The sequence below is a fragment of the Ursus arctos genome, unplaced genomic scaffold, assembly GCF_023065955.2.
Source record: "Ursus arctos isolate Adak ecotype North America unplaced genomic scaffold, UrsArc2.0 scaffold_9, whole genome shotgun sequence".
In the NCBI taxonomy this organism is placed as follows: domain Eukaryota; kingdom Metazoa; phylum Chordata; class Mammalia; order Carnivora; family Ursidae; genus Ursus; species Ursus arctos.
The window spans coordinates 77949698-77973047 of record NW_026623111.1 but is presented as its reverse complement, the minus strand read 5'-3'; the positions used below and the strand labels follow the sequence as shown (position 1 = coordinate 77973047).

The 23350-nt window shown below is 43.4% G+C and overlaps 1 protein-coding gene across 1 annotated transcript in view; it reads left to right on the top strand.

Annotated features, from left to right (window-relative positions):
• The first annotated feature begins 18017 nt into the window (after positions 1-18017).
• The window catches only part of TSPAN5 (tetraspanin 5), a 157638-nt gene continuing 152305 nt past the window's right edge, over positions 18018-23350 (top strand). The window contains exon 1 of the mRNA XM_026509682.4: positions 18018-18512. Coding sequence (XP_026365467.1) covers positions 18432-18512 — 81 coding nt within the window. The 5' untranslated portion in view covers positions 18018-18431. The remainder of the gene's footprint in view (positions 18513-23350) is intronic.

Below are 23350 nucleotides of genomic sequence, written 5' to 3'. Positions count from 1 at the left end.
TTTATTGAAAACATTTTCCCATTTTAATATTTATCTCGTGGCTTTTTATGCATAGAATTGTCAGTTTTGTAGATTCAAATCTGCTAATCTTTTGCTTTATAATTTCTTCTGTTATTTCTAAGCTTAGGAAATCTTCCCCCTTATAGAAGTTTTATAAATGTCTGTATTTTCTTTAAATGTTTCTATTATTGGAATTCTAAATATTTAATTTTTTAATCAACCTAGAATTTATTTTGGTGTGTGGAATGAAGTAAGAAATCAATTTAGTTTTCCTTTTTCTAGACACTTGTCCCAATACCATTTATTAAATAATTCACCACTGCCCAATGGTTTAATATGCTTTCTTATGGCATAATGGGTAGTTATATGAAATGGGATCAATCTGTGAGTATCTAAAGCAAAATTTCTGGGGTGCCTTGGTGGCTTAGTCGGTTAAGTGTCCGACTGTTGATCTTAGCTTTAGTCTTGATCTCAGGGTCGTGAGTTCAAGCCCCTTGTTGGGCTCTATAACAACAACAACAAAAAAAAACCTGCAAAATTTCCTAGGCAAGATTTTCTCAAGCACAGGCCACATTTTGTTACCTTGCTGCAAGGACACCAAGAAGGCAGCTGAAACAAGTATGCCAGTATAAAGATGGAGGGGTTATACAGATTATACAGAGGGGTTCCTTTTCATTGACAAGGTCATAAAAATATCATGTCTATATCAGTTTTTATAAAAGAAGTATGTGTTGGGATGGTCCGTTATCCTAGGTGTGCATTAAACTTTTCTGGTAGGTTTTAGAATGATTTTGTTAGTTAATAAAAACAAATCACTGGTATTTTGATAGGAGTTTTATTAAACTACTTATTTGGCTTCTGAAACTCTAAACTCTGCAAGTTTCTCCCATTTTACTAGCTGCCTCCTTTCAGTCTCCTCTGCTGCATTTACTTCCTTGTCCCAAACTCTAAGTGTTGGCAGCCCGGGATGTGTCTCTGTGTGCACTGTCTCCACCATGACCTCATCCAGCCTGCTGTCTTTAAGTCCACCTATCTGCTGTCTGCTGATGGCCTGAGAAGTGTGCCTGAGTCTCAGATTCATAACAACTGCCTGTTCAACATCTCCACTTGGAGTCTGATAGACATTTCAAACTTAATATCTTCAAAACACAGCTGTTGATTTCAGTCCCCACCTCCTGCTTCTTCCCCCATCTCCGCCATTGCAGTAATTCACACTTGATCCAACCAGTTGCTTCAAGACAAAAACCTAGGGGCCAACCTTGATCCCTCTCTTTCTCTCTCACCCCTCTTAACCAACCCATCAGCAAACCTTTTGTCTGTCTCCAAATAGATCTGGAATCTACTTCTGATTCCCCTGCCCTTACCACACCAGCTCAAGCCCATTTTTTCCAGCCCGAATTATTGAAATAGCCATCTAACTGCTCTTACTATTATCCCCTCATTTCTACCCTATATATTCTCAGCACTGAGACCAGACAACATTTTTAAAAAATGTAATTAAATCACATCCTCACCTGATAAAATTTTCCAGTGGCTACTATCAGACTTAGGACAAAACCCAGAGCTTATATGGCCCACAAGGTCCTACATGATCTGTCCCACATCACCTCTGTCCTCATCCCCTACTGGTCTTCATTTCGCATGCTATGTTTCAACAACACCCAGTTACTTATTGTTCCTGGTAGATGTCAAGTGTGGTTTCATGTCTGGGTCTTTGTATTTGCTATTCCCTCTGCAAGAAACACTATTCCTTCAGACAGCCACATTGCTCTCTACTACACTTTATTCAATTCTCTGTTCATATGTTATTTCTTCAAAGGTTTTTCCTGACCACTCTGTTCTAAACAACATTCTCCTCCTTTCATTCTCTCTTAGCCCTGTTTTATTTTTATTCAGTGCACATATTGTTACCTGACATTATGTTATAGTATGGCTTTATTTGATATGTCAGCTCCATAAAAATCTAAATACCACGTGGGCAGATCTTTGCGTTATTCGCTCCCTGTATGGTTAACTCTAGGACCTAAAATTTTGCTAGGAATATAGTAAATGCTTGATAAATCCTTTTTGAATGTTTTGATTAAACCTAAATTATTTTGAAAACATTTAAATATTTAGAACAATGTCTTCATGCTCAGGAACACAATATATTTTTCCATTTTTTCAAGCTCTGATAAATATATCTCAGTAAAATTTTGCTCTTTTCTTTGACTAGATGAAAGATATTATGCATTAGGGCTACTTCTAAGACATTTTATGTTTTTTCGTTGTTACTGCATATGGGCTTTCTGTATTCATTTTTTCTCACAACCATCTCAAATCCTTTTTAGAACTACATATAAATAAAGACTACTGGGTGGTTTAGTGGGTTAAGCAGCTGCCTTCAGCTCAGGTCATGATCTCAGGGTCCTTAGCAGGGAGTCTGCTTTTCCCTCTCCCTCTGCTCCTCCTCCTACCTCCTGCTTGTACTCCCTCCTCCCTTTGTGCTCCCCACCCCCCTCCCTGCTTACGTTCTCACTCTCTCTCAAATAAATAAAAAAAATCTTAAAAAAATAACTATATATAATTATGAATTTTAAAAGTTTCCGACTGATTATTTCAATTATATTGGAGGGCTTTTGTGTCTGGTTTGTTTATCTTACATTCATCCCCTGTGTTTAATCAATTTTTAAATTATTTCTTTGGACTTACAGTTGTGTAATGACTCATTTTAGAATAAACATCATTTTATGTCTTCATTATTAATAATATACTTTTAATTTTGTATCATGTCTTATTGCATTGGTTATAACTTTCAGAAAAATATTAAATAATGTTCCTTCTTTTGTGCATATTTTTAATGGGGATATCATTAATGTTTTACTATTAAATATAATGCTGCCTATTGGTTTTAATCTTATACTTGTTCTTCTATTCAGAAAATATTTTTTATATCTCTACTCTTAAAATAATGTTATTAGGGATTGGTGTTGAATCTTATCAAATGCACCGTACATAGAAGCAATTATATTTTTTGTGTATTTGACATAATGATTTGGTGTATGATATTAATAGCTCTCCTATTATTTAATGATTTCTACCTTCCTGACTATGGCTTTTTCCATTACTGCATCATGTAACTAGATATCTGTTTTGTAAAGTTGTAGGCATTTTATATCTGTCACTGTGTATTGCTGGATATTTTAATTCAGGGTTTCCTTGCTGCCCTTTCTTCCCTTTCCTGTGTACCTGCCATTTCACTATCACTGCCAAACTTTATTATTATTGACCAACAGATAACAGGGAAAACGCCATTACTTCTCTGTTTCAGAGTCTCATCTTGAAAATATCTTGCCATCTTCTTAATGAGTAAAAAGGACCGGGTGGCAAATATCCAAAGAGGAAGGTTCCCATCAAGCTGGGTTAGCAGGACATCACCTTCCATTATAGATAAAAGCCCATGGAGGCTCCATTCACCATTTATTAAGGGGAACCACCATTCGTGGAGAGCCTTTTTTGTGTCGGCCCCCTTAGATGCATTCTCATTCACATGTCACACTAATCCTAGGAACTGGATATTAATATTCCCATTTTACAGATTGGGAAACTAAAGCAGAGAAGGGTTAAATAATTTGAACCAGCTCCAACAGCTGTTGGGAGGCAGAGCTGCGATTTAAATACAGGCCTTTCTCATTCTAAAGTCCACTCTCTTTCTCTACAACTACAAGGCCCACAGGGCAGGGCTGGGAAGAGGCAACAGCTGGGTAAAGGGATAAGATACAGCCATAGATAACCATACCACAAGACGAGATATAGGGATCGCTGTGAAACAAGGTCAGGCATGGTGTTTTTTTTCTTTTTTTTTTTTTAAAGATTTTATTTATTTATTCAACCTAGACAGAGACAGCCAGCGAGAGAGGGAACACAAGCACGGGGAGTGGGAGAGGAAGAAGCAGGCTCCTAGCGGAGGAGCCTGATGTGGGGCTCGATCCCATAACGCCAGGATCACGCCCTGAGCCGAAGGCAGACGCTTAACCATTGTGCCACCCAGGCGCCCCAGGCATGGTGTTTTTCATTATGCTTCAGATTCACGTGGAGAATTCTGGAGAGTCTTCTGGAAGAAGGAGGTGGTATAGAATGGGGGAGGAGGGTCTTGTAGACTCTGAGAGCCCTCAGGGTACATAATTAGGAAAGCCTAGGACATGTTTACAAAAGAAAGAACAATGCTCTTTGGTTGGTGGATTGTTTGTGCCTCTGTGTAATCCAAGATCAGGCTGGAAACTTAGATTGGGTTTCTATTGTTGAAACTGAAAGATAGATGAAAGGTTTTTTGTTTTGTTTAGTTTTTTGTTTTGAAAGGGTAGGCTATGAGGTTAGAAATTTGTAGTCATTTAAACAAGGGGCTAGTAAAGTCGGATTAGTATAGATCAAAGAGGGTAAAGATGGAAGAATGAGACCCCTGTAAGAGGCTATCAACAACATAGACAAGAAACAAAGGGATCCTGATTGGAAGCGTGGCGGTAGGAATGGAAAGCTGGGACACGGTTTAAGATCAGATACAGGGGTAGGTGTGTTAAGTTTGTGCAGATACGGTGCTCGCTGCACGGGGAGTGGCCGACCCAGAGATGCCTTTGGGTCCCTGAGAGCCTGAGACACAGGACGGACTTTGCCCCTCGCAGATGGAGTGATACTGGAGGCAAGGCTGGCTGGTGGACGGAAAGCTGAGGACACAGGCAGGTGGAAGGTGGTTGTTTCTAGAGAGTTTGATTTGCAGTCATCTGCCTAGAAATGGTAACTGCGTTTGGGGAGGCGGTTAATGTCTTTCGTGAGAGCAGTCTTAGGAAAGGTTGGAGAACTGAAGCGAAGCAGAGAGTCTCAGTCCTAGTTACACATCAGAGTCACCTATGGATCCTTACACACACACAGGCACACACGCGCGCACGCACAGGCACACACGCGCGCATGCACAGGCACGTGTACGCAAGACAAAACTGGAATCGCTGAAAAAGCTCCATCCTCGCATCTGTTGACTCAGAATCCTCAGACAGGAAGCCCAGAGCCCTGTACAATTTAATGGCTGCACAAGGCCATTCCGTTGGGCAGCCAGAACTGAGAACCACTGGGGCAGGGGTAAAAGTTCGCCGTGAGAGCGGAGGAAGACAGAATGAGGTAGCTCTGTTTCCTAATCTGGAGGAGAGATGACCCTCGGGATTTCTCTTTAAAGTTCCTCTTTCACATCCCTCAAGTGTCTCTTCATTTTGCAGATTCTGTCAATATCTAGTCAATACTTTGAGACCTTCTCATCGCTTTAGCAGGCATGTATCCCTCTTATGTAACGTTCCAGAATCAAAGGGTGTGAGAACTGAAAGGAAACCGTTGTTTTTGTTCAGGTTGCAAACTTTCTTTAGTAGGGAATACGCTGCAGAAAATGAAATCCCGTATGAAACCCCAACGTGTAAACTGATATAAGTAATAGCGTTTGGAGACAGCCACAGCCTGGAACCCTCTTACTCTCCCACTCGCCCCCAGCAGGGACTAAGGAGAGTTTCTTCCACCTCAAGATGTCTATCCCGTATGTCCAGTCTCACCTCCCCCCTTCCCGGTAAGGAAGCCAAGGTTGGTGCAGTAGCCAAGTAATTGAGCGAAGGCAACAGGTGCGTTAGGGTAGATCCCCTACGTCCTTATACAGTTTTCCTTCCTTTCCAGGGTGTTGCCTCCATGGCTAACATCTCCCTACACGCCCCCCTTCCATTCCAACAGAGAAAAAGCACGCAGGGAGTCAAATTACCCAGAGCAGCGTTGGTGCGAGGTTAAGGGAGGGAAGAGGCTGCACCTCCGGACTGCCCTGAATTGTGCGGTTTATCCACAGGGATCTCATTTATCCACGCTGCTCCAGTTTCAGCTCTCTCCGGTGATTCGGAGTGGCCTGTGCCATCGTTATCTGGCTAACGCAGGGAGATAAAAGGTCTTGTTAGTTTTAAAGGGAAAGTTTCAGTGATTGAAATTTTATCAGCAGGATGAGCAAGGACAAACGTTTTTTCTTATAAATATCTGAGGAAAAAGGAATGAGACCTAAGGAATGGTAATTGAAAATGAGAATTGTTAAGCGTCTTTCACATATTTTATGTGACTGTCAGAAGAGGCTGCTTTGGGGGCATATTTGGCATCAAATATACTTTCTAATTACCCCAAAGCCATCTCCTGGCTGCCCCCCAGCTCCTGGGGTAATGTCTGTCGCCATGGAAAGAGCTACAACTTCTAAAGGGCTAAGATCCATTTCTGACCTGAGGAGAGTTAGCTTTGAATTCCTGTATCTTTTAAAATGTATTCAGAAACTCGAAGGCTTCTTCCCAAACAATTGCCATAGATTTAACTGCTCTACTCATTCAGGCTATTTATTTATACAATGTGTCTTTGCTGAGCCGCGTTGCTAAGATTTGGTTGTATACTCATGCCTTTAGATGGGATCAGGAAAAGCCAGTCCATTTCTCCATTAGTATGCAGAAACATATTCCTCACAGAAGATCAAATTAGTCTTTTAAAGGAGACTTGGAGCACGATTTTCCTTTTCTTAATGCCATGTGATTCTGCAAGCTACTACTTAACTCACAACTTCTTGTTCAAGTCTCAGAAAGAGAATAGTTGTTGTCTCTGAACTATCTCCTAGCTCCCTGCAAGAATATGCATATCTTTCATTTCTAGCATCATCACACATTTTCGCTCTCAGTATTGTAAGGAAAGACCTGGGCTTTGTGTGCAGGGGGGAGACTGTGCTCTAACTGCACCCATCTTTAATTTATGGTAAGTCAGCAGCAAAACTGACAGGATGGAGTCTTGTCCCCAGCTGTGGGAACTTCATGTAGATAACTATAATTCACAGGCACCTTACTTTGTATGACCACCCATCATAGGTGCTTATCTTAGTACCCAGTTGCATCTCAGAGCACACCTCACATGCATTCACATAGTAATACTGAAAAACAAATTGGAAGTTCAATAAATGAATAATTCAGCTACCACGTTCAGTTTTTAATATCTGAAAAATTCATGCTGTTTACATTTTCTCCCTCAATCTCCCTCCTTCTTCCTTTGATTTATATCAGTAGCCAAAGCAGCTGTGGATTGAAATACATATGTATTAATTTCCGGATTCCAGCCTTTGCTCCTCCTCCTCCCTCTCTCCTCTGCCTTTGACCACTCCTCATCCTCTCCAACGTCTGGGACCTCAGGAACTGTGGCTGGTCGTTTAGCCCTGTTGTGTTGAGAAGAAGCTCACCCCAGCTTTGTATATTGTCCTGGAGGCCGTGGCTGAAGGTATACAATCATGATAATGATAGCATGCCGTGGATTTACAAAGACTTCTCAGTGTACAAAGGACACCCACCTTCATTATCCCTAAGGATGACAAGGCTTGAACCCATACAGGGCAACACGGGCCCTCCACCAACCTCTCCCCGCCCCCCCCCCCCGACAACTAGGAGACTCAAGAAGAATGTACTGAATGTGCCGAACTCAGTATTTCCCAAAATTCCCTGGTGAAGAGCAACACCTGGGCACTTGTTAAAAATTCAGATTCCTGGACCCTGAATGAATCTCCTAAATATGATTGTCTGCAGAAATGGCCAGGACATCGATGTCTACATCAAAAGCCCTAGATGATTCTTATCACCAGGCAGAGCTAGAGAACACTGCTGTAGAAAGACTTCTATTGTTCTCGGTGGCTCAGGGCAAGCAGTCCTGGGAGGACCCAATGACCAAGGTGCTGGGCGTTTATATGGCGGCAGTTTAAAGTGGTATATACCAGAGGTATATCAGTAGCAAGGTGCTGGGAGTTCACTGGCGCTACATTCTGGGTCCTGGAATGGTGACCCAGATGGTGGTGAATCCTGAAGGACTGATGGGTTAAGAGAGAGGGATAGGTGTCTCTTAGTCACAGCGATTGATCCTGTCTTAATTGTCTTGACCCAGACCTGGTGTTCGGTCCGACCTAGGTTGCAGTTTGGCTGTGTTCTTTCTCCCAGGATGGTTGCCTGGTCCATCAGGGTAACAGTGTACAGGCTGGTCCCTCTACTTCACGGGACATCTTCCCTGTTCCAGACAGGGTCTTGGCGAGAAGGTGGGGATGGGCCAGCTGGAGCAGGTAGAAACTGAAGTTTGCAAGTTGTCTCTGGGGTTATATAGGCAACAAGGTGCTAGAATTCAACATACAGTACTCTGGTTAATCCTAGTTCATCATAGTGAGGGATCGTGGTTCCTGTTCTGTACCTCAAATTTTAGTTTTCTGTGGCGATATTAGGTATTTGCAGAGCAAATCTGAACATAAAATTTTAGATTTTCAAGAATCTAATGCCTTTTTTATTTTTAGAGGATAAACAATCATTGAATTGAAATAAAACAAAAGTTAGCTTTTAGTTATATATCATTGCTGTGTATTTTATGCCTAATAACTTAATTATGTCACTCTGAAATTGATGAATTTGAAGAAACATGGAAAATTACATTGGCTATGGCTGTGAATCTAGTGATGTGAAGATGCTGGATTTATGTATGTTAATTTGATTCATATGCAAGTCAAAACACGCATATTTTTAATCAGCAGATGGTTTAATATGCTTTCCACACTTGTAAAAAATGAAAAGTACTGCAAACTATTTTTTGCCTTGTCATTCATTCTGTCAACAGAATTTATTGTGAACCTGGTGAATGCGGTGCATTTGGGTACACGGCAGAGTTACAAACACAGTAGAAAACATGCCTCTTTTGTAGGAGAAGAGAGGATAAACTTGAACACAGATTGTTCTCATTTTATGCTTTGAGGAGTATTTCTCTAAGATTGTATGTTTCATTTGAACTATATGGCTTACGTAAGATCTCCTGCATATTAGAATTTAAGAGCTGCTTTACAGCTATTTCTGTCTGACATTCCACGGCCATTTAACTACAGTTATTAAGTCATTCATTTACTTATTCAGGAAACAGAATTATGCAGCCCACATGTGTAGCCAGGTAACATACAGCAAAGGAATCTGATCCTGCCTTCAACAAGCCTATAGTTTAATAGAAAAGGTAGCTGATGGGGCGGCTCAGTCGGTTAAGCCTCTGACTCTGAATTTTGGCTCAGGTCATGATCTCAGTGTTGGGAGGTCGAGCACCAAGTGGGGCTCTATGCTCACTGGGGAGTCTACTTGAGATTCTCTCCCTTTCCTTCTCCCTCTGCCCTTCCTCCCCACACCATGCGTGCATTCACATCTGCTCTCTCTCTCCCTTAAAAAGTAAAGATAGCTGGGGCGCCTGGGTGGCACAGCGGTTAAGCGTCTGCCTTTGGCGCAGGGCGTGATCCCGGTGTGTTCCGGGATCAGGCTCCTCCGCTGGGAGCCTGCTTCTTCCTCTCCCACTCCCCCTGCTTGTGTTCCCTCTCTCACTGGCTGTGTTCTATCTCTGTCAAATAAATAAATAAAATCTTAAAAAAAAAAGAAAAAGAAAGGATAGCTGAATTATTGAAATGAAAACTCACGTTGTCAGCTTACAAGGTAGCTGTGCTCTGAACCACATGTCCCCAACTCACCTCACATGTATTGGATTCTCAGGGGAGACTTGAGAGGGGCCAGAGATCCCCTGGAAGGAAGAAGTACAGGTGGCTGGGATTGTGCACTAGAGAGGGACCCCAGCTTCCTGATACTTCTTTCCGGAGAGTGTTGCTGATCTCAAGTTTACTAGCGAAGCTCCTTGTTTAAAGGAATGCTTGGATAAATCCCTCTGTAAAATAGATACTTTTATATGCAATTGTCTCTTAACATATGTTTACACTTTTATTAGATTTCCTAAAGTGAGGGCATACAACTCATAGCCTTAGAATGCATATATTGGACATTTCATTTTGATCATATTTGACTTGTGAGAGCAACTTATCCTTTCAATAGTTTGAATATTCCTCAGTTTATTTAAATGTAGACTTTTTTTGTTGTGGTAAAATATACATAACATAGAGTTTACCATTTTAACCATTTTTAAGTGTACAGTTTGGTGGCATTAAGTATAAGTCTGTGCAACCATCACCACTATCCATTTCCAGAACTTTTTCATCATCCCAAACAGAAACTCTACCTATTAAACAATAACTCCCCACTCCCCTGTCCTTCAATTCTGGTAACCTCTACTCTACTTCCTGTCTCCATGAATTTGCCCATTCTACGTACTTCATATAAGTGGAATCAGGAAATACATGCTCTTTTGTGTCTGGCACATTTCATTTAGCATAATATTTTCAAGGTTCGTTCATGTTGTAGCATCTATCAGAATGTTATTCCTTTTTAAGGCTGAATAATATTCCAGTGAATGTATATACCACATTTAATAATATTCCAGTGAATGTATATACCACATTTAATAATATTCCAGTGAATGTATATACCACATTTAATAATATTCCAGTGAATGTATATACCACATTTAATAATATTCCAGTGAATGTATATACCACATTTAATAATATTCCAGTGAATGTATATACCACATTTGTTTACCCACTTGTTTGTTGATGGGCACTTGGTTGATTTTTACCTTTTGGCTATTGGGTTGCTATGAGCGTTGGTATACACGTATCTGTTTGGGTTCCTGCTTTCAGCTCTCTTGGGTATATATATACCTAGAGTAGAATTGCTGAATTATATGGAAATTCTGTTTTGAGGAACTGTCAAACTATTTTCCACAGTAGCTGTACCGTGTGGTTGAGTATGACTTTAAAAACTTATTCTTTCGGAGTCTTGACTTCATTCAAATAAATAATTTGGATATACGACATTTCAGTCTTGATTAACACAAGTAGTTTTTGTTCCTAGCAATTTTATCTTAGTAGTACTACTAAGTGCCACTACTCCAGAAAAGAAAGAAAAAGAAAAAAAAATAGATCTGGAAGAGGCTTGTATTCACGGTCTGTATGCATATTGCACTTTGTTGGAATTATGGCACTTAATCCACTCTGACCTGAGTTCTTTTTTTTTTTCTTTTTAAGATTTTACTTATTTATTTGACTGAGAGAGAGCAGGCAGAGAGAGAGAGAGAGAGAGAGGGAGAAGCAGGATCCCCACTGAGAGGGAGCTGGATGCAGGACTCGGTGCCTGGACTCTGGGATCATGACCTGAGCTGAAGGCAAGCACTTAACCATCTGAGCCACCCAGGCGCCCTTGACCTGAGTTCTCACCTCTGTTTGTCTGTTTCTTCTAGGTGCACTTTTAGGGCAGGCACCATGAACACAGGTATTTTTTTTATTTTTTTGTTTTAAGATTTTATTTATTTAGTTGACAGACAGACACAGCGAGAGAGGGAACACAAGCAAGGGGAGTGGGAGAGGGAGAAGCAGGCTTCCCTCCAAGCAGGGAGCCTGATGTGGGGCTTGATCCCAGGACCCTGGGATCATGACCTGAGTCAAAGGCAGACGCTTAACGGCTGAGCCACCCAGTCGCCCCTGAACACAGGTACTTTAACAGGAAATGTGCTCATAAATATTTGTGGTTGAATCAATTGATTCTGCATAATAAAACCTAAATAGATATCTGATGAATGTGCCAGGATCTATATTCCCTGTTTCTGAACATTAAGTTCAATGTTCCACCCATTATAGATTCACTGGAAAGGGGTGTCTCATAGAGGCAAAGTTTTTAGAAGTGAAAAAAACCTGAATGGTGAAAGAGGCAATTACTGGATATGCATACCTAAAATGGGGGCAGATTTCATAAGGAGTTGAATTATGCTTAACTGCAAAATAATTTGATCGGCTGATGGATGGACGGGCGGGGTTGGCTTGTGTGACGGGAATGGCCTTTTGAGATCCTTTGGAGTTGGGAGTGACTTTGGAATGTAAGGGAACTTGCAGGCATGTTTGCCTTATAAGAATGGAAACACAGACTGATAACGTGGTAGAAAAGGAAAACACTCAAGAGCTAGAGATACAAGGCAAGGAGGTTAGAATCTCGACTGATAACCACAGCCTGGAAATTGAGGTGGCCTCCTCGGTTCTGAGAGAGGATTTCTTGGCACCTTTTTTGGGCACTGGAAATGGAAGATATAATAGGTTTGCATTTTTTCTCTGCAGAATGAGATCAATCGTATAAACATATTTGTTAATGAAGAAAAGATATCAAAATGTTGACAATAGTTTTCCTTGGAAATGTTGTCATGGGTGATTCTTTAAAAATGTTTTCTGTGTTTTCTAAATATTGTGTAATGAGAATATGTTAATTTGAAATCAGAAGTTGACATTTTCTCTGAAAAGTTCAGTTTTAAGAGTTCACATAGTATTAAGACTTTTTTGGTCTAAGCCATAGAAACGAGCACTGACTAATTTAATCAGAAAGAAAATTTACTGGAAAGAAAGAAATTAGCTATGGGAGCAGAGGGAAGGTGAAAGATCCAGGGATCCCAGGGTCTGAAGCGCTGCCTCCATTCCTGGCATTGAACTCCGGGGGGTTCAGCATCACAAAGGGTAGCTTGCTCATACTTGCTCCCTCTGAAGGCGCAGGAAGGGCCTGGCACCCTGATTAGTTGACTCTGGAGCGGGAGGAAATTGGGATGGTATTTGCAAAAGAAAGTAGAATCATATTGATGCCTGTTCTGTCCTATTTTGTAGAAGATAGAAGCTTACTGTACAAGCGGTTATTGATTTTAAAAAGTGAAACAATTGTGTTCTACATATACTTATTTAATCATATTTTTGAGACAAAGTACTTTCTTTTTCCATCTTCCTGGGGCTCTGAAAGCTAATCTTCTTTAATGGTATGTGTGGGTATAGGGTTAGAAGGGTGTGGGGCTGGTACTGGTCCTTGGGCTGCAATTGTTCACAGAAAAACATAACATTTTAGTTTAATGTAACGTTTTCAACTAAAAACAGCAGGCACAATAGTTAATCCATTAAATATAATGAGAATATGGTTTAATTTTATATTATGGCTCATTAAAAAAATATTTTAAGTTGCCCTCATTGATGGGATGACCCATTATCTAATCAAGGTTCTTTGATTTGCAAATGTGAGGAGCCCATTTCTAAGAAGCTTAAGCCAAAATGGGATGAGATGGAAGGATTCTATCTAAAAAGTCTCATAAACCTCAAGGACAAGGTCCACTTGAAGAACTCCAGAAGTAGAAAAGACTTCAGCGGGGCTGAAAGCCTTTCAGAGGACAAAATACACAACCAGTCACACGGCCCATGCTGTCAGACATTGCTGCTGTTTCTCTCAGCCTCAATGCTTCCTTCCTCTTTCTGCAGAGAGAGAGAGAGAGAGAGAGGAGAGAGCTTGGCTTCCTCCTGGAAACACAGGCCCTCCAACTCTCCTAAAAACATCACCGCCATTTCAGCCATATGAAGGATTCTTTTTGTTACTGAATCCCCTCGAAGGAGACAGACTCTCAGGCTGGCCAGGCTGGATCTACACGGTCCTGTCCACTGTGAAGTACAAACATGGCTCGAGGTGGGGAAGTGCTTTGTGGTTGAGAAAGGCTGAAAGAGAGGGGTGGGTGTAAGCTGGGCAGACAGTGCGCTAAGGGTGTGCCCTGTATTATTTAAGAGAGACAGGAACAGTTGGGGAAGGAGAGAAGAGGGGAGGGCAAAATAGAAAATGAGTGTTACTGAGGGAAACGTGGAAAGGCTGGAAATGACTCAAGAAGAGAAAATCAAAGGGCAGGAGAGAAGCTCAGAGGAGAGTGTTAAAGTCGGGGTACTTTGAGCGGCCCGAAACTGAAAACCCTTCTCACAGTGCTGAAACCAAGCAAGTCTCTTCTCTGACAGGAAGTCCTGAGGTAGGCTGAAGTCAGCCATGCAACAATGTCATGAAGGCCTAGGATCTCTTTGGTTTTTCTCACCTTGTGTGGTCTTCACTGTCAGGCTATATGCGATCCAGGTGTCATATCCAAACACAATTAAAGCCAAGGCCAAAAAGACACCGTCTCTTAGAAGTGAGGAACCCCTCAGCAGATTCTCCTCCTGTCTCATTGGCCAGAATTGTGTCACAGCCCATTTCCGGGGCGGGGGGGCTGATCTTCCTAGAGCTCTGGATGTTAAAAGAGGGGGGACACTGGGATGCTAGGCAGGTTCTGAGAGGAAGGAGGGAGGGGGAGGAGAGGAAACCAGCAGTGCTGGCTGCATAGAAGGAAAAGAAAGTTCTAGAGGAGCAGAGAGACAGTAAGAGAGAGAGGAGGGAGGCAGAAAGGTGGGCAGGAAGAGTAAAACAGACAAGCTCATTAAATCTGGTGTCTTAAATCTGGGAAAATGCTGTTGTCATATCTTGCTGTTCAGCTATGAAACTATTAGAAGAACATGCTTTAGCTGTTCTCACTGCCATTTGAAAGGCTGATTAACTTTTCAGTAATTAAACTTATTAACCATTTTTCAACTTCAGAATTATAGAGGACATGGCCGTAGCAGTCTCTGGGGAGAAAACTATTCTCCTTAAGATAGATCAAAATTTACTGAGATGTGAAGTTGTGATGAAATAAATAACAATGATTACTTCATTGTTTAGTCTTTATTTATAATTTTATCTTTGTAATTGTAAAAGCAATTACAACGCACCACAATCCCACAACCACAACTGTTATTTGGTGAGAATTAACTCCTAACTTATTTCATATACTTGCATAAAATTTCACAAAGTGATTTATTTTTCAAAACAGTTGTATCATGTACATTGTACACATCTCAAAAACAAACAAAAGGGTGTATTAAAAAAACAAGTCTCTTTCCCATTGTATCTTTTGGTTTTCCATTCTGCTCCCCAGTCCCATTCCTAACCTCTATTAGCAGTTTCTTTTATTTTCTTCCATAGATAACGTACCCATTAACAAGGAAATACATGTATATAGAAATCTTCCAGTCTCCTGTGCCAAAACACTTTTTTTTAAACAAAATGGTAGCCTACCTCGCATGCTGTTTTGCACCTTTCTTTTTTCATGTAACATTACTTTGAGATAATTCCATATACAGTGCCCTTGAAATTTAACATTATAATGTATTCACATTGCCACATACGCTCTATAATCATCATCCTTAAAGGTTGTAAAAGGTTTGAGTAAATGATTCATCCATTTGTTTAAAAATATTTATCAAGCACCTGCCACATTAGCAAGGCGCTAGTGATTCTAAGATTAAAAGGAGATGGGCCACACCCCTGAAGGAGTCACCGCAGAGTGGAGGAGACAGGCAGGGAAACAAGTAATTACAGGTAGTTTCCCAGTGCAAAATACAAGAATGTGGGAGGCGTTGAGGGAACAAAAGAAGGAACCTTGAAAATGCTGGACAGGTGAAAAGGTGAAGGGCATTAAGAGCACACTTATCGTGATGAGCACTGGGTAATGTCTGCAATTGTTGCATCACTGTATTATACACCTGAAACTAATATAACACCATATGTGAACTATACTGGAGTTTAAAAAAAAAGTGTTGATTATAAGTCAGAGGAGTCAGCTAGCAGACAAAGGGTAAGGAGAGCGCTTCAGGCAGCGACAGCAATGACATGTTGCACAGGCAGAGAAACATGAGGCGATATTGTGGTCCACGTCCAGGTGACTACAAGGACAGGGGTATGTATAGTCCCTACTCCAGGATCTTTAAGCTGCGGCCAAATCTTCAATAAAAATAATGGTATGATGTACAAATTGCAGTATGTAACTTTTTCCACATTTCGGAGTATTTCTTTGGCTAGATTCCCAGAAGTGGGATTGCGGAGTCAATATGTAGGCGCACCCTGACCTGGGACACAGAGCCAAAAGTCTTTCCGAATGGATGGTATCCCTTCATAATGACACCCGCGATGAATGAGGAAGCCAGTGCTTCTTATCTTTATACCTTTATCATTAATTTGTTTTAGTATCTATTTCTTTGGTTACTGGTCCCGTCAGTCACATCCGTATCACTTTCTTCTATTGCTTCTACGTTGAGAAATACTTCTCGCTAGAGGTTTAACAAATAGTTTTCTTCTGTTACTATGTGTGACTCGTAAATCCTCCTAGAACTTACTCTTGACATATGAAATGAGAATTCAACTAGTCCCTCCCCACCTCCCCCATTACTGATAAGTTATCTGAACTTTCCTTTCTCTGTGGATTTTTATTTTGAAGATAAATCCTGCCTTGAAGATCAACTCAGTCATCAATTGGATCTAATTTCCAGTCCTTTTCTGAATTGTGTCACCTCTGCTTAAGACACACCTTTCCTCTGACCTAACCAGGAATCTGCTGGAACTCTTCTATTTCTGTGTAGAAGGAGTTACAGTATTGCAGGAATAGGCTTCAGTGAAGCTTGTCAGTGCTTTCCTGTCAGTAGGGAATCTGCCGCGGAAGGCAGACCTTACCTTTGAAGTCTACGAGATTGGTGGTTAGTGGGCTGTGTGCTTTGGGTGCGTGGAGGGCACTTTTGAGAGAGGGAGGGTTCTATCATCCAAAGGGCCAAAGTCTTTGTTAGCCAGTATGACAGTCTTGTGGTATTGAATGGAGAGGATCTCCTGACTCTCCCACCTCTGTGGGTCCCCTGTGACCTCAATAAAGTCTCAATCCCTCTCAAGGCCAGGCCTATCTCAATGGGTGGTGGTTTACTGCAAGAAAAAGAAACTTTTCGCCCCTCAAAAGCTAGATCGTAGGTTGTCAACTCGTTAAACTATTTTTGAGAAAAGTGAGAGGTGGAAAACCAGACAAAACCTATGCAAAACGTTCTCAAACGTAAGCGTACTAAGTATCACCTGGGGAGCTTAGGAAACACGCAGATTTCTGTGCCCAGTACCAGGTTACAGGGATGGTGCTGGAAAATTTTCCTGATCTCAACTCTCTAGCTTTCTGAAGCCTGGAAAAAAAAAAAACAACAAACAAACAACAGAACAAACTCCCCATAGACATTTACACACAGTTCTGAGCTGTGCATTCCTCTTCCGTGAAATACTGGAACGTGCTCTCCAGCATACCGAAGTGCCCCGGGAGGAGGTCGGACGTGCAACCAATGCGCACACCTTCTCAGGTAGCCCTCTCAAATAATTTGTTTCCAGCCACTCGTTCCATCCTCCCCCAGAGGTCAAAGCTTAATGGTGTATGATCTATAATACTAATTCCGATTTCCCAGAAGACTTCCTGGAACTTCCTCTGAATTGCTTCTTAGAGTTAGGAACCAGTCAAGGTCTTCCGCACTGTTCCGTCTCGGGGGGCATTTGCTGTCCGGGTTTGTTACCGCAACAGACCCTAGGACGAGGATCCTATCCAGGCCGGGACTCCTTTGAACTCTCTCTCCTTCCTTGTCCGCATTTCTGGGATGAAGCTCGTTTTTCCGGCAGGTGGGGAGTTGGGTTGCAGCCACGCTTTGGATTCTGGAGTCGTTCCTTTGCAACCCTCCCAATCGGCTCCCTCCATTTCCCGTCTCTTTTTTTCCTCCCCCTTCCCCAACACCCTACCTTCCCCCTTTGCTCCCAGCAAAGTCTACGACCCCTTTCCGCTCCGGCTCAGGGGCCCCGCGTCTTTCTCTTGCAACACTATCCCGTGGTGGAGGAGGGGGCGTGAGCGCGGTTACACCCGGAAGGGGGCTCGGCTGGGGTGGGGGGGGGGAAGGCTCGCGGGATCCGCGCTCACCCAGCCCTCTCTCCCCGGAGCGACCCTCTCCCCCGCGTCCCTCCAGATGCTGTCTGCCGCAGCGGGTGGTGGGGAGGGACCCTCTGCTCATCAATCCCGGTCACTCCGGCCGGCTGCTGCTCCCAATCCGCGTGCTCCCCGGGTGCTCTTCCTCTTCCCTTCCGCCTGTCATCCTCCCCACCTACCCTGCTGCAGCGCTCGGGGGTCGGCGGTGCTCCCGCCTGGTCGGAGAAGGGGCGGGGAGAAAGGCAGCGGGAGGAGCGGAGAGCGGCGGCAGGAGGAGGCGGTGCGGCTACGTGGTACCGCGGCCGCCCGGGAGCTCCCGAGCCTGTGCGCGCGCGCGCCTCACCGAAGCTCCGGCGGCGGGCGGCGGGCGGCGGGCGGAGCTGCGGGCGGAGGAGCAGCGCGCCGAGCGGGCGGAGCGAGCAGCGGGCGGAGCGAGGGTGGGAGGGCGCGCGCGAGCCGGCGGGCGGGCGAGCGAGTAGCGTCTCCACCAGCGTCTGCCGCGGCCGCGTTTGCCCGAAGCTCGGACAGACGGACAGATTGCCTGGCGGACAGACGCGGGCTCTCGCCTTGGGCTCGGGGCCAGCTTCGGCGAGGCTCGGGGCTTGCAGCGCGCGGCTTCTCCGCCCGCTCATCGCCACCCCGGCTCCGGCGGCCTCGACGCGCAAGGGGCTGGAGGTGCGGGAGCCGCTCTCCGCCAGTCGGTCCCCGCGCGGCTCAGCCCCGGCCGCCGCGCCGCGGCCCGGAGCTGCGTCCCCGATCCCCTGCTCCCCTCCGGGCTGCTCTGAGCAACGGTGCTCCGGAGCTCCAAACTCGGGCTGCCGGGGCAAGTGTCTTCATGAACCCAGAGGATGTCCGGGAAGCACTACAAGGGTCCTGAAGTCAGTTGTTGCATCAAATATTTCATATTTGGCTTCAATGTCATATTTTGGGTAAGTTGGAGCGCTTCTGGGATTTCAACTATTGTGGCCGATGGATCCGCGACGATTTCCCCCCACGTTGCTTGCTGCTTTTACTTTTCGCAGCCCCTCGGGCGCTTGCCCGAGCTTGGAGAGGCATTTGCCTTCCGCCTTTCTAGCTAGCGCGTTGGAGAGATAAACATTTAATCCTTTCCAGGAGTGGGAAGAGGTAAAAGAAAAACCGAAGCGGAAAGGGGGCACCCAGGCCTTGGGGTGGCTTTTTAAGGGACGAATAGCAGGGATGCAGATGAAAGAAAGGGCTCGGCAGTTTGAGAAATGAGCAACCACACGAATTAGATTTGCTCCCGGTGGGATATGGATGTTGGGCAGAGCGTGGTGTCATAATAGGGATGGCTAATCGGGCAGAGCCGACCCTGAGGTCCACCTTCTAACAAGGACCTGATTGGACGAGGGCTTGGCTCCGTGTTGCCGCGGCTGGTCTGTGCCATGCTCAGCGTGTATCTTCTTGCACCATCTCGGGCTTTGTGTAGGATGCAGATGCGGTGGTATATGGTTCTGTAATGTACACGTAAATAACGCTTCCTGCGAGCTCTTCCCCAGCAGCTGGAAAGCGCTCTTTTGCATAATGGACTGGCCAGTGGGCGTGTGGGGTGGAGGGTTTTATTTCCATGTGTATATTATTGTCAGGATAATAACAAGTCACCATCAACATGTTTCAATGTGTTCGTGCCTCACAGCCTCCTTTTCTAAGGAGTGACAGAGCGGGCCGTTTTTGGGAAACCTTGGAGCAATGCAAAGCGAATGTGTGAGACATGTTTTATTGGGGGTACGGAGAGAGCAAATGCTTGAACGCAAGATTCAAACCACGCTCTGGCTTTGCTGGCACCACAATGTGCTGGACACCTATTGTAATTAGGCTGGGATGCCTACTCTTTTGTTTTGTTTGGATTCTTTTCCTTGATCTCACAAACGTGTTCAGCAACCAGACAAAGAGTTCACTAGGGCAAGGGGAAAAGGTTGGTTCAAACACTGTGTTATTCCTACCCCCCCATCCCATCCCATCCCCTTCCTTAATGGGCACCTCCCCCCCTCCCCCCGTGGAAAGTAAAGATGGTGGCTGTCTGGGGGTGTTCTCCAAGTTGCTATTCAGTGTAGGTTCGGTATGAGATAAACAATCGTCCAACGGTGGGATCAGTAATAATCGACAGCAGCGGAAACACAGGGTGTGTTTATTTTGATTCTCCTTTAATTTTAACCATTTCCTGCAAACATATACATCTATGAGAATAGTTACCAATACAGCTTTTTATAAATTTTTTCCCTATACACATTTACCAAGCTGTTTTAATTTTTTCCCCTATTTTCTGTTCAAGCTTGTGTTGGTTTGCATGTTTTGCAAGGAAAATGGAAAGATTTGGAGACCATTCTCTGTGTCAGCATGTCATCTGTCCTCAAGACTCTGAAACAGAATAGGGGGGAGGTAGAGAACACGCATCAGTATTATATCTAATCATTCACAGGCAGGGTTTTTTTTTTTTTTTTTGGTCAGAGATTGTACCTGATTCCTGTGAGTGGTCACCCCCTCCCTGCAGTCAAACACTGCTACAATTATAGGAAGAAGAAATTATTTTCTTTCCTTGCTTCTCTTTTTTCACCTTTGCTGGAAATGTTGAAAAGTAGTGGGGAGTCACATTTTTGAGTGAGGTGTTTTCATTTTATTGGAACTTGAAACTTTGTGACTTTGGGAGTTGGGGACTACTGACCTGGACTGGACTTTGTTGAGGTGGTGAGCCCGGGCCTCTTGGTTCTACTAGAACACTTCCAAGAGTTGCACATTTCAGCTACCAGGCAACAAAAAGCACCCAGGGGCTTTCTATGCAGTTTCATAGCAGGAGGTGGAAAAGAAGTAAAGGGATTTGGGCCTGTTTCCCTGACAGTTTGGTGTAATTTTGTACAGTGTACAGAGGAAAATTTAGTATTTTCTGTGGATTAGGTTGTGGCACAGCCATTAGAATTGTGGAGAGCGTTAAAGAATTGTGGAATGCTTGCGGAGAGAGTTCTGGAATAGAGCTGCATCTTGTCTGATTTTGAAGGTCTTTATCTCTTGCGGGAAGTTTTATGGGAAGCCTGAAAGGAGACCTAGGCTGTGGAACTAAACAAGCTGCCCCAGGTAGAATTGTTAAGTAGAAGCCTTCGTTCCAAGGCCCTTCTCTTACTCTGCTTTCTACATGCCTTCTCCCTCCTCTATGCCTAATGCTTTCCACCTTGATGCCCCCCATACCTTTCCTGTCCTGCTGTATGCTTCAAAATCACCCCATATTTAAATCTCCCAGTTTATCAGTACCATGGTTTTTAGTCATGATCAGCAGGAAGGTAACCATGACATTAGATTAAAGTAATTCAGACTAAGGTGTTAGTGACTAAAGAGCTGGGGTCAGTAACTTGGCAGCCTGCTTCTATCAAGTTGCACGTCTCTGCCTAATACAGAGTCACCATCCTGCCAGTTCCTGCCAGAAACAGCAGACTCAATGCTACTCTTACACAGTTACAAAGAAGAGATTGGTAACAGAGAGCATGGTTTCCTAATCTTACATTGTCACACCGTGAGATGCTAGAAGAGATTTGAAATACATTGAGGACCCTTGGATGTACAGTTCCGGCAAAATAAAATTGAACATATGGTAGCACCAGCACTGCGAGTTTTGGTTCTCTTGCTAATGAGTAGTTTGACTCATTGCTAGTCAGTTAACTTCCCTGGGCCTCAGTTTCTCAGCTTTTAAAATGAAGGAGTTGGACGAGTTGTAAGGTTCTTTCTAGTTCTGACAGAGGAAGTGTCTGTCGAGTTCCAACAGACTAGGGAAGAAAAATGCAAGACATAGGCACTATGTATAATGAAAATAGTGTATATTGCAACACTTGCTAAATTATAGACTTTTTCTGTTACTGAGGCTTGTCTGAAGATCAATTTCATTTTTTTCGTCAAAGATCTTTTCATAAAACACGCGCGTGCGCGCACACACACACACACACACACCCCACATCTTTCCCTAATTTCTTCTTGGCTTGTTCACTTATTGGTATAGTATGCGTTCTTCCCTGTCCCCACTGTGAATCTCAAATGTAGTCCTGTGAGTCATTAAATATATTTTTATTATTAGAGTTACAGTTTTGTGTGTAAAATATGAATCCTTTTACATAACAGTTGTAAGTGATATTCTGAGTAACAAAGTCAACATCTTGTACAGATTCCTTTCTCATTAGTTATCACAGGGTGGTGGGGGAAAATCTCATTTTCCCTATTTAATATTGGAAGAACTCAAGCCAGAAGGGAATTGATTTTATCGAGGGTGTCACCATACTGGGACATTTCTTGGAAAACCCTTAGGCTGCTTTGAGGTGGGTGAGGGAGAGAAAGGGAGTTTTGTTTTAAAGTCACTTCTTTTAGGTCCTGAACCCCCACATCCCATCACCCACCATTAATAGATGTTTTGTTCCGGACTCTTTCGGATTTTGGTTCTAAGTCTTTAACTGTTCGTAGGCAAGTAAATTGACCTGATCCTGGTGTTGATCTGTTGCTGTGTAACAATCAACCCTGACCCTTAGCGGTTTAAAACAGAACTTTCTTACTATATCTCAGTTACGAGATTTGACCAGGCTTCTCTGGGCAATTGCACTTGGGGTTTCTTGGGCAGTGCAGTGAGATGTGGCTGGAGCTGGAGTTGTCTGGGGTAGGATGCCCCAGGTGACGTACTCACATGACTGGCAGTTGATGCTTAGAGCTCAGCCAGGGCTGTTGGTCAGAGCCACCTATATGTGGCTTCTTCCTGTCTCTGAGACTTGAAGAAGGTTCCAGCCAGTTAGGCTACACCCAGAACTGGCCCAGTGTCACTTACATCTATTTTACTTATTAAAGCACACAGAGAGCCTGCTCAGTTTTGGTGGGGGGGGGGGGCGCGGGGGGGGGGGGGAGAAGTTCCACCTTTTGATGGACAAATGTCAAGGTCATGTGGGTTGCGGCCATATTTGAAACATACATTCTGCTGCACTAGCCATAATTTCTTGTTTATAAAGGAAGGATAACATTATCTAACGGAATTGTAGTTTCAAGGATTCAGTGAGATAACATATTACCCAGTACAGTGTCTCAATAATTAACAAACGGTGACTATCATTGTTCTTGCCTCTAGACTTTATACTGCTTCCATCCTGTACTGTAGAACTTCTAGAATACTTTAGCCTGGTACTTTGGCATCATTACTACCAGATAATCATAATACCCTTAAGGAGATGAGGCAAGTGGATTCAGTAAATTTAATTGTCACTTATTAGAAAAAAGCCCCATGGATCATTGGAAAACTTGAATGACTTGGGAAAACAAAGAATGTTTTGGGAAAACGAATTCGTTTTTCTCTTCTTCTCCCAGTACAACGATTACAATAGCCTTGGATACTTGAGGCCAAATTTCTCTTTGATGTGCTTTCAAATATTACATTGTGTCTTTAAGTGGAGGTTTATCCTGGGTTGATGGTAGAATGTTGTATCTAATTTGTTTCCACAGGGCTCAAATTCAGAGAGGAGAGAGATTTAGGGAATCTTGGCGGTGTGGGGGGGGGTGGGCATCAAGTAGGAAGCCTTATCTTATGATTCACTATAAATTGAAGATGTTCTGGAATGACGATACATCAGCAGTTTATAAGTCATAATTTTTGTTTTAATTTGCTAGACATCTGTTAGCTTCGATGGCAACCATATGGGAGTCTAAATTGCCTTTTGAATTACAGGGAGATGGTAGGAAGAAGGCTAAATATGGTTATGAAAGTGTCATGTGGGAAAAGTGTAAGAAAGGTGTA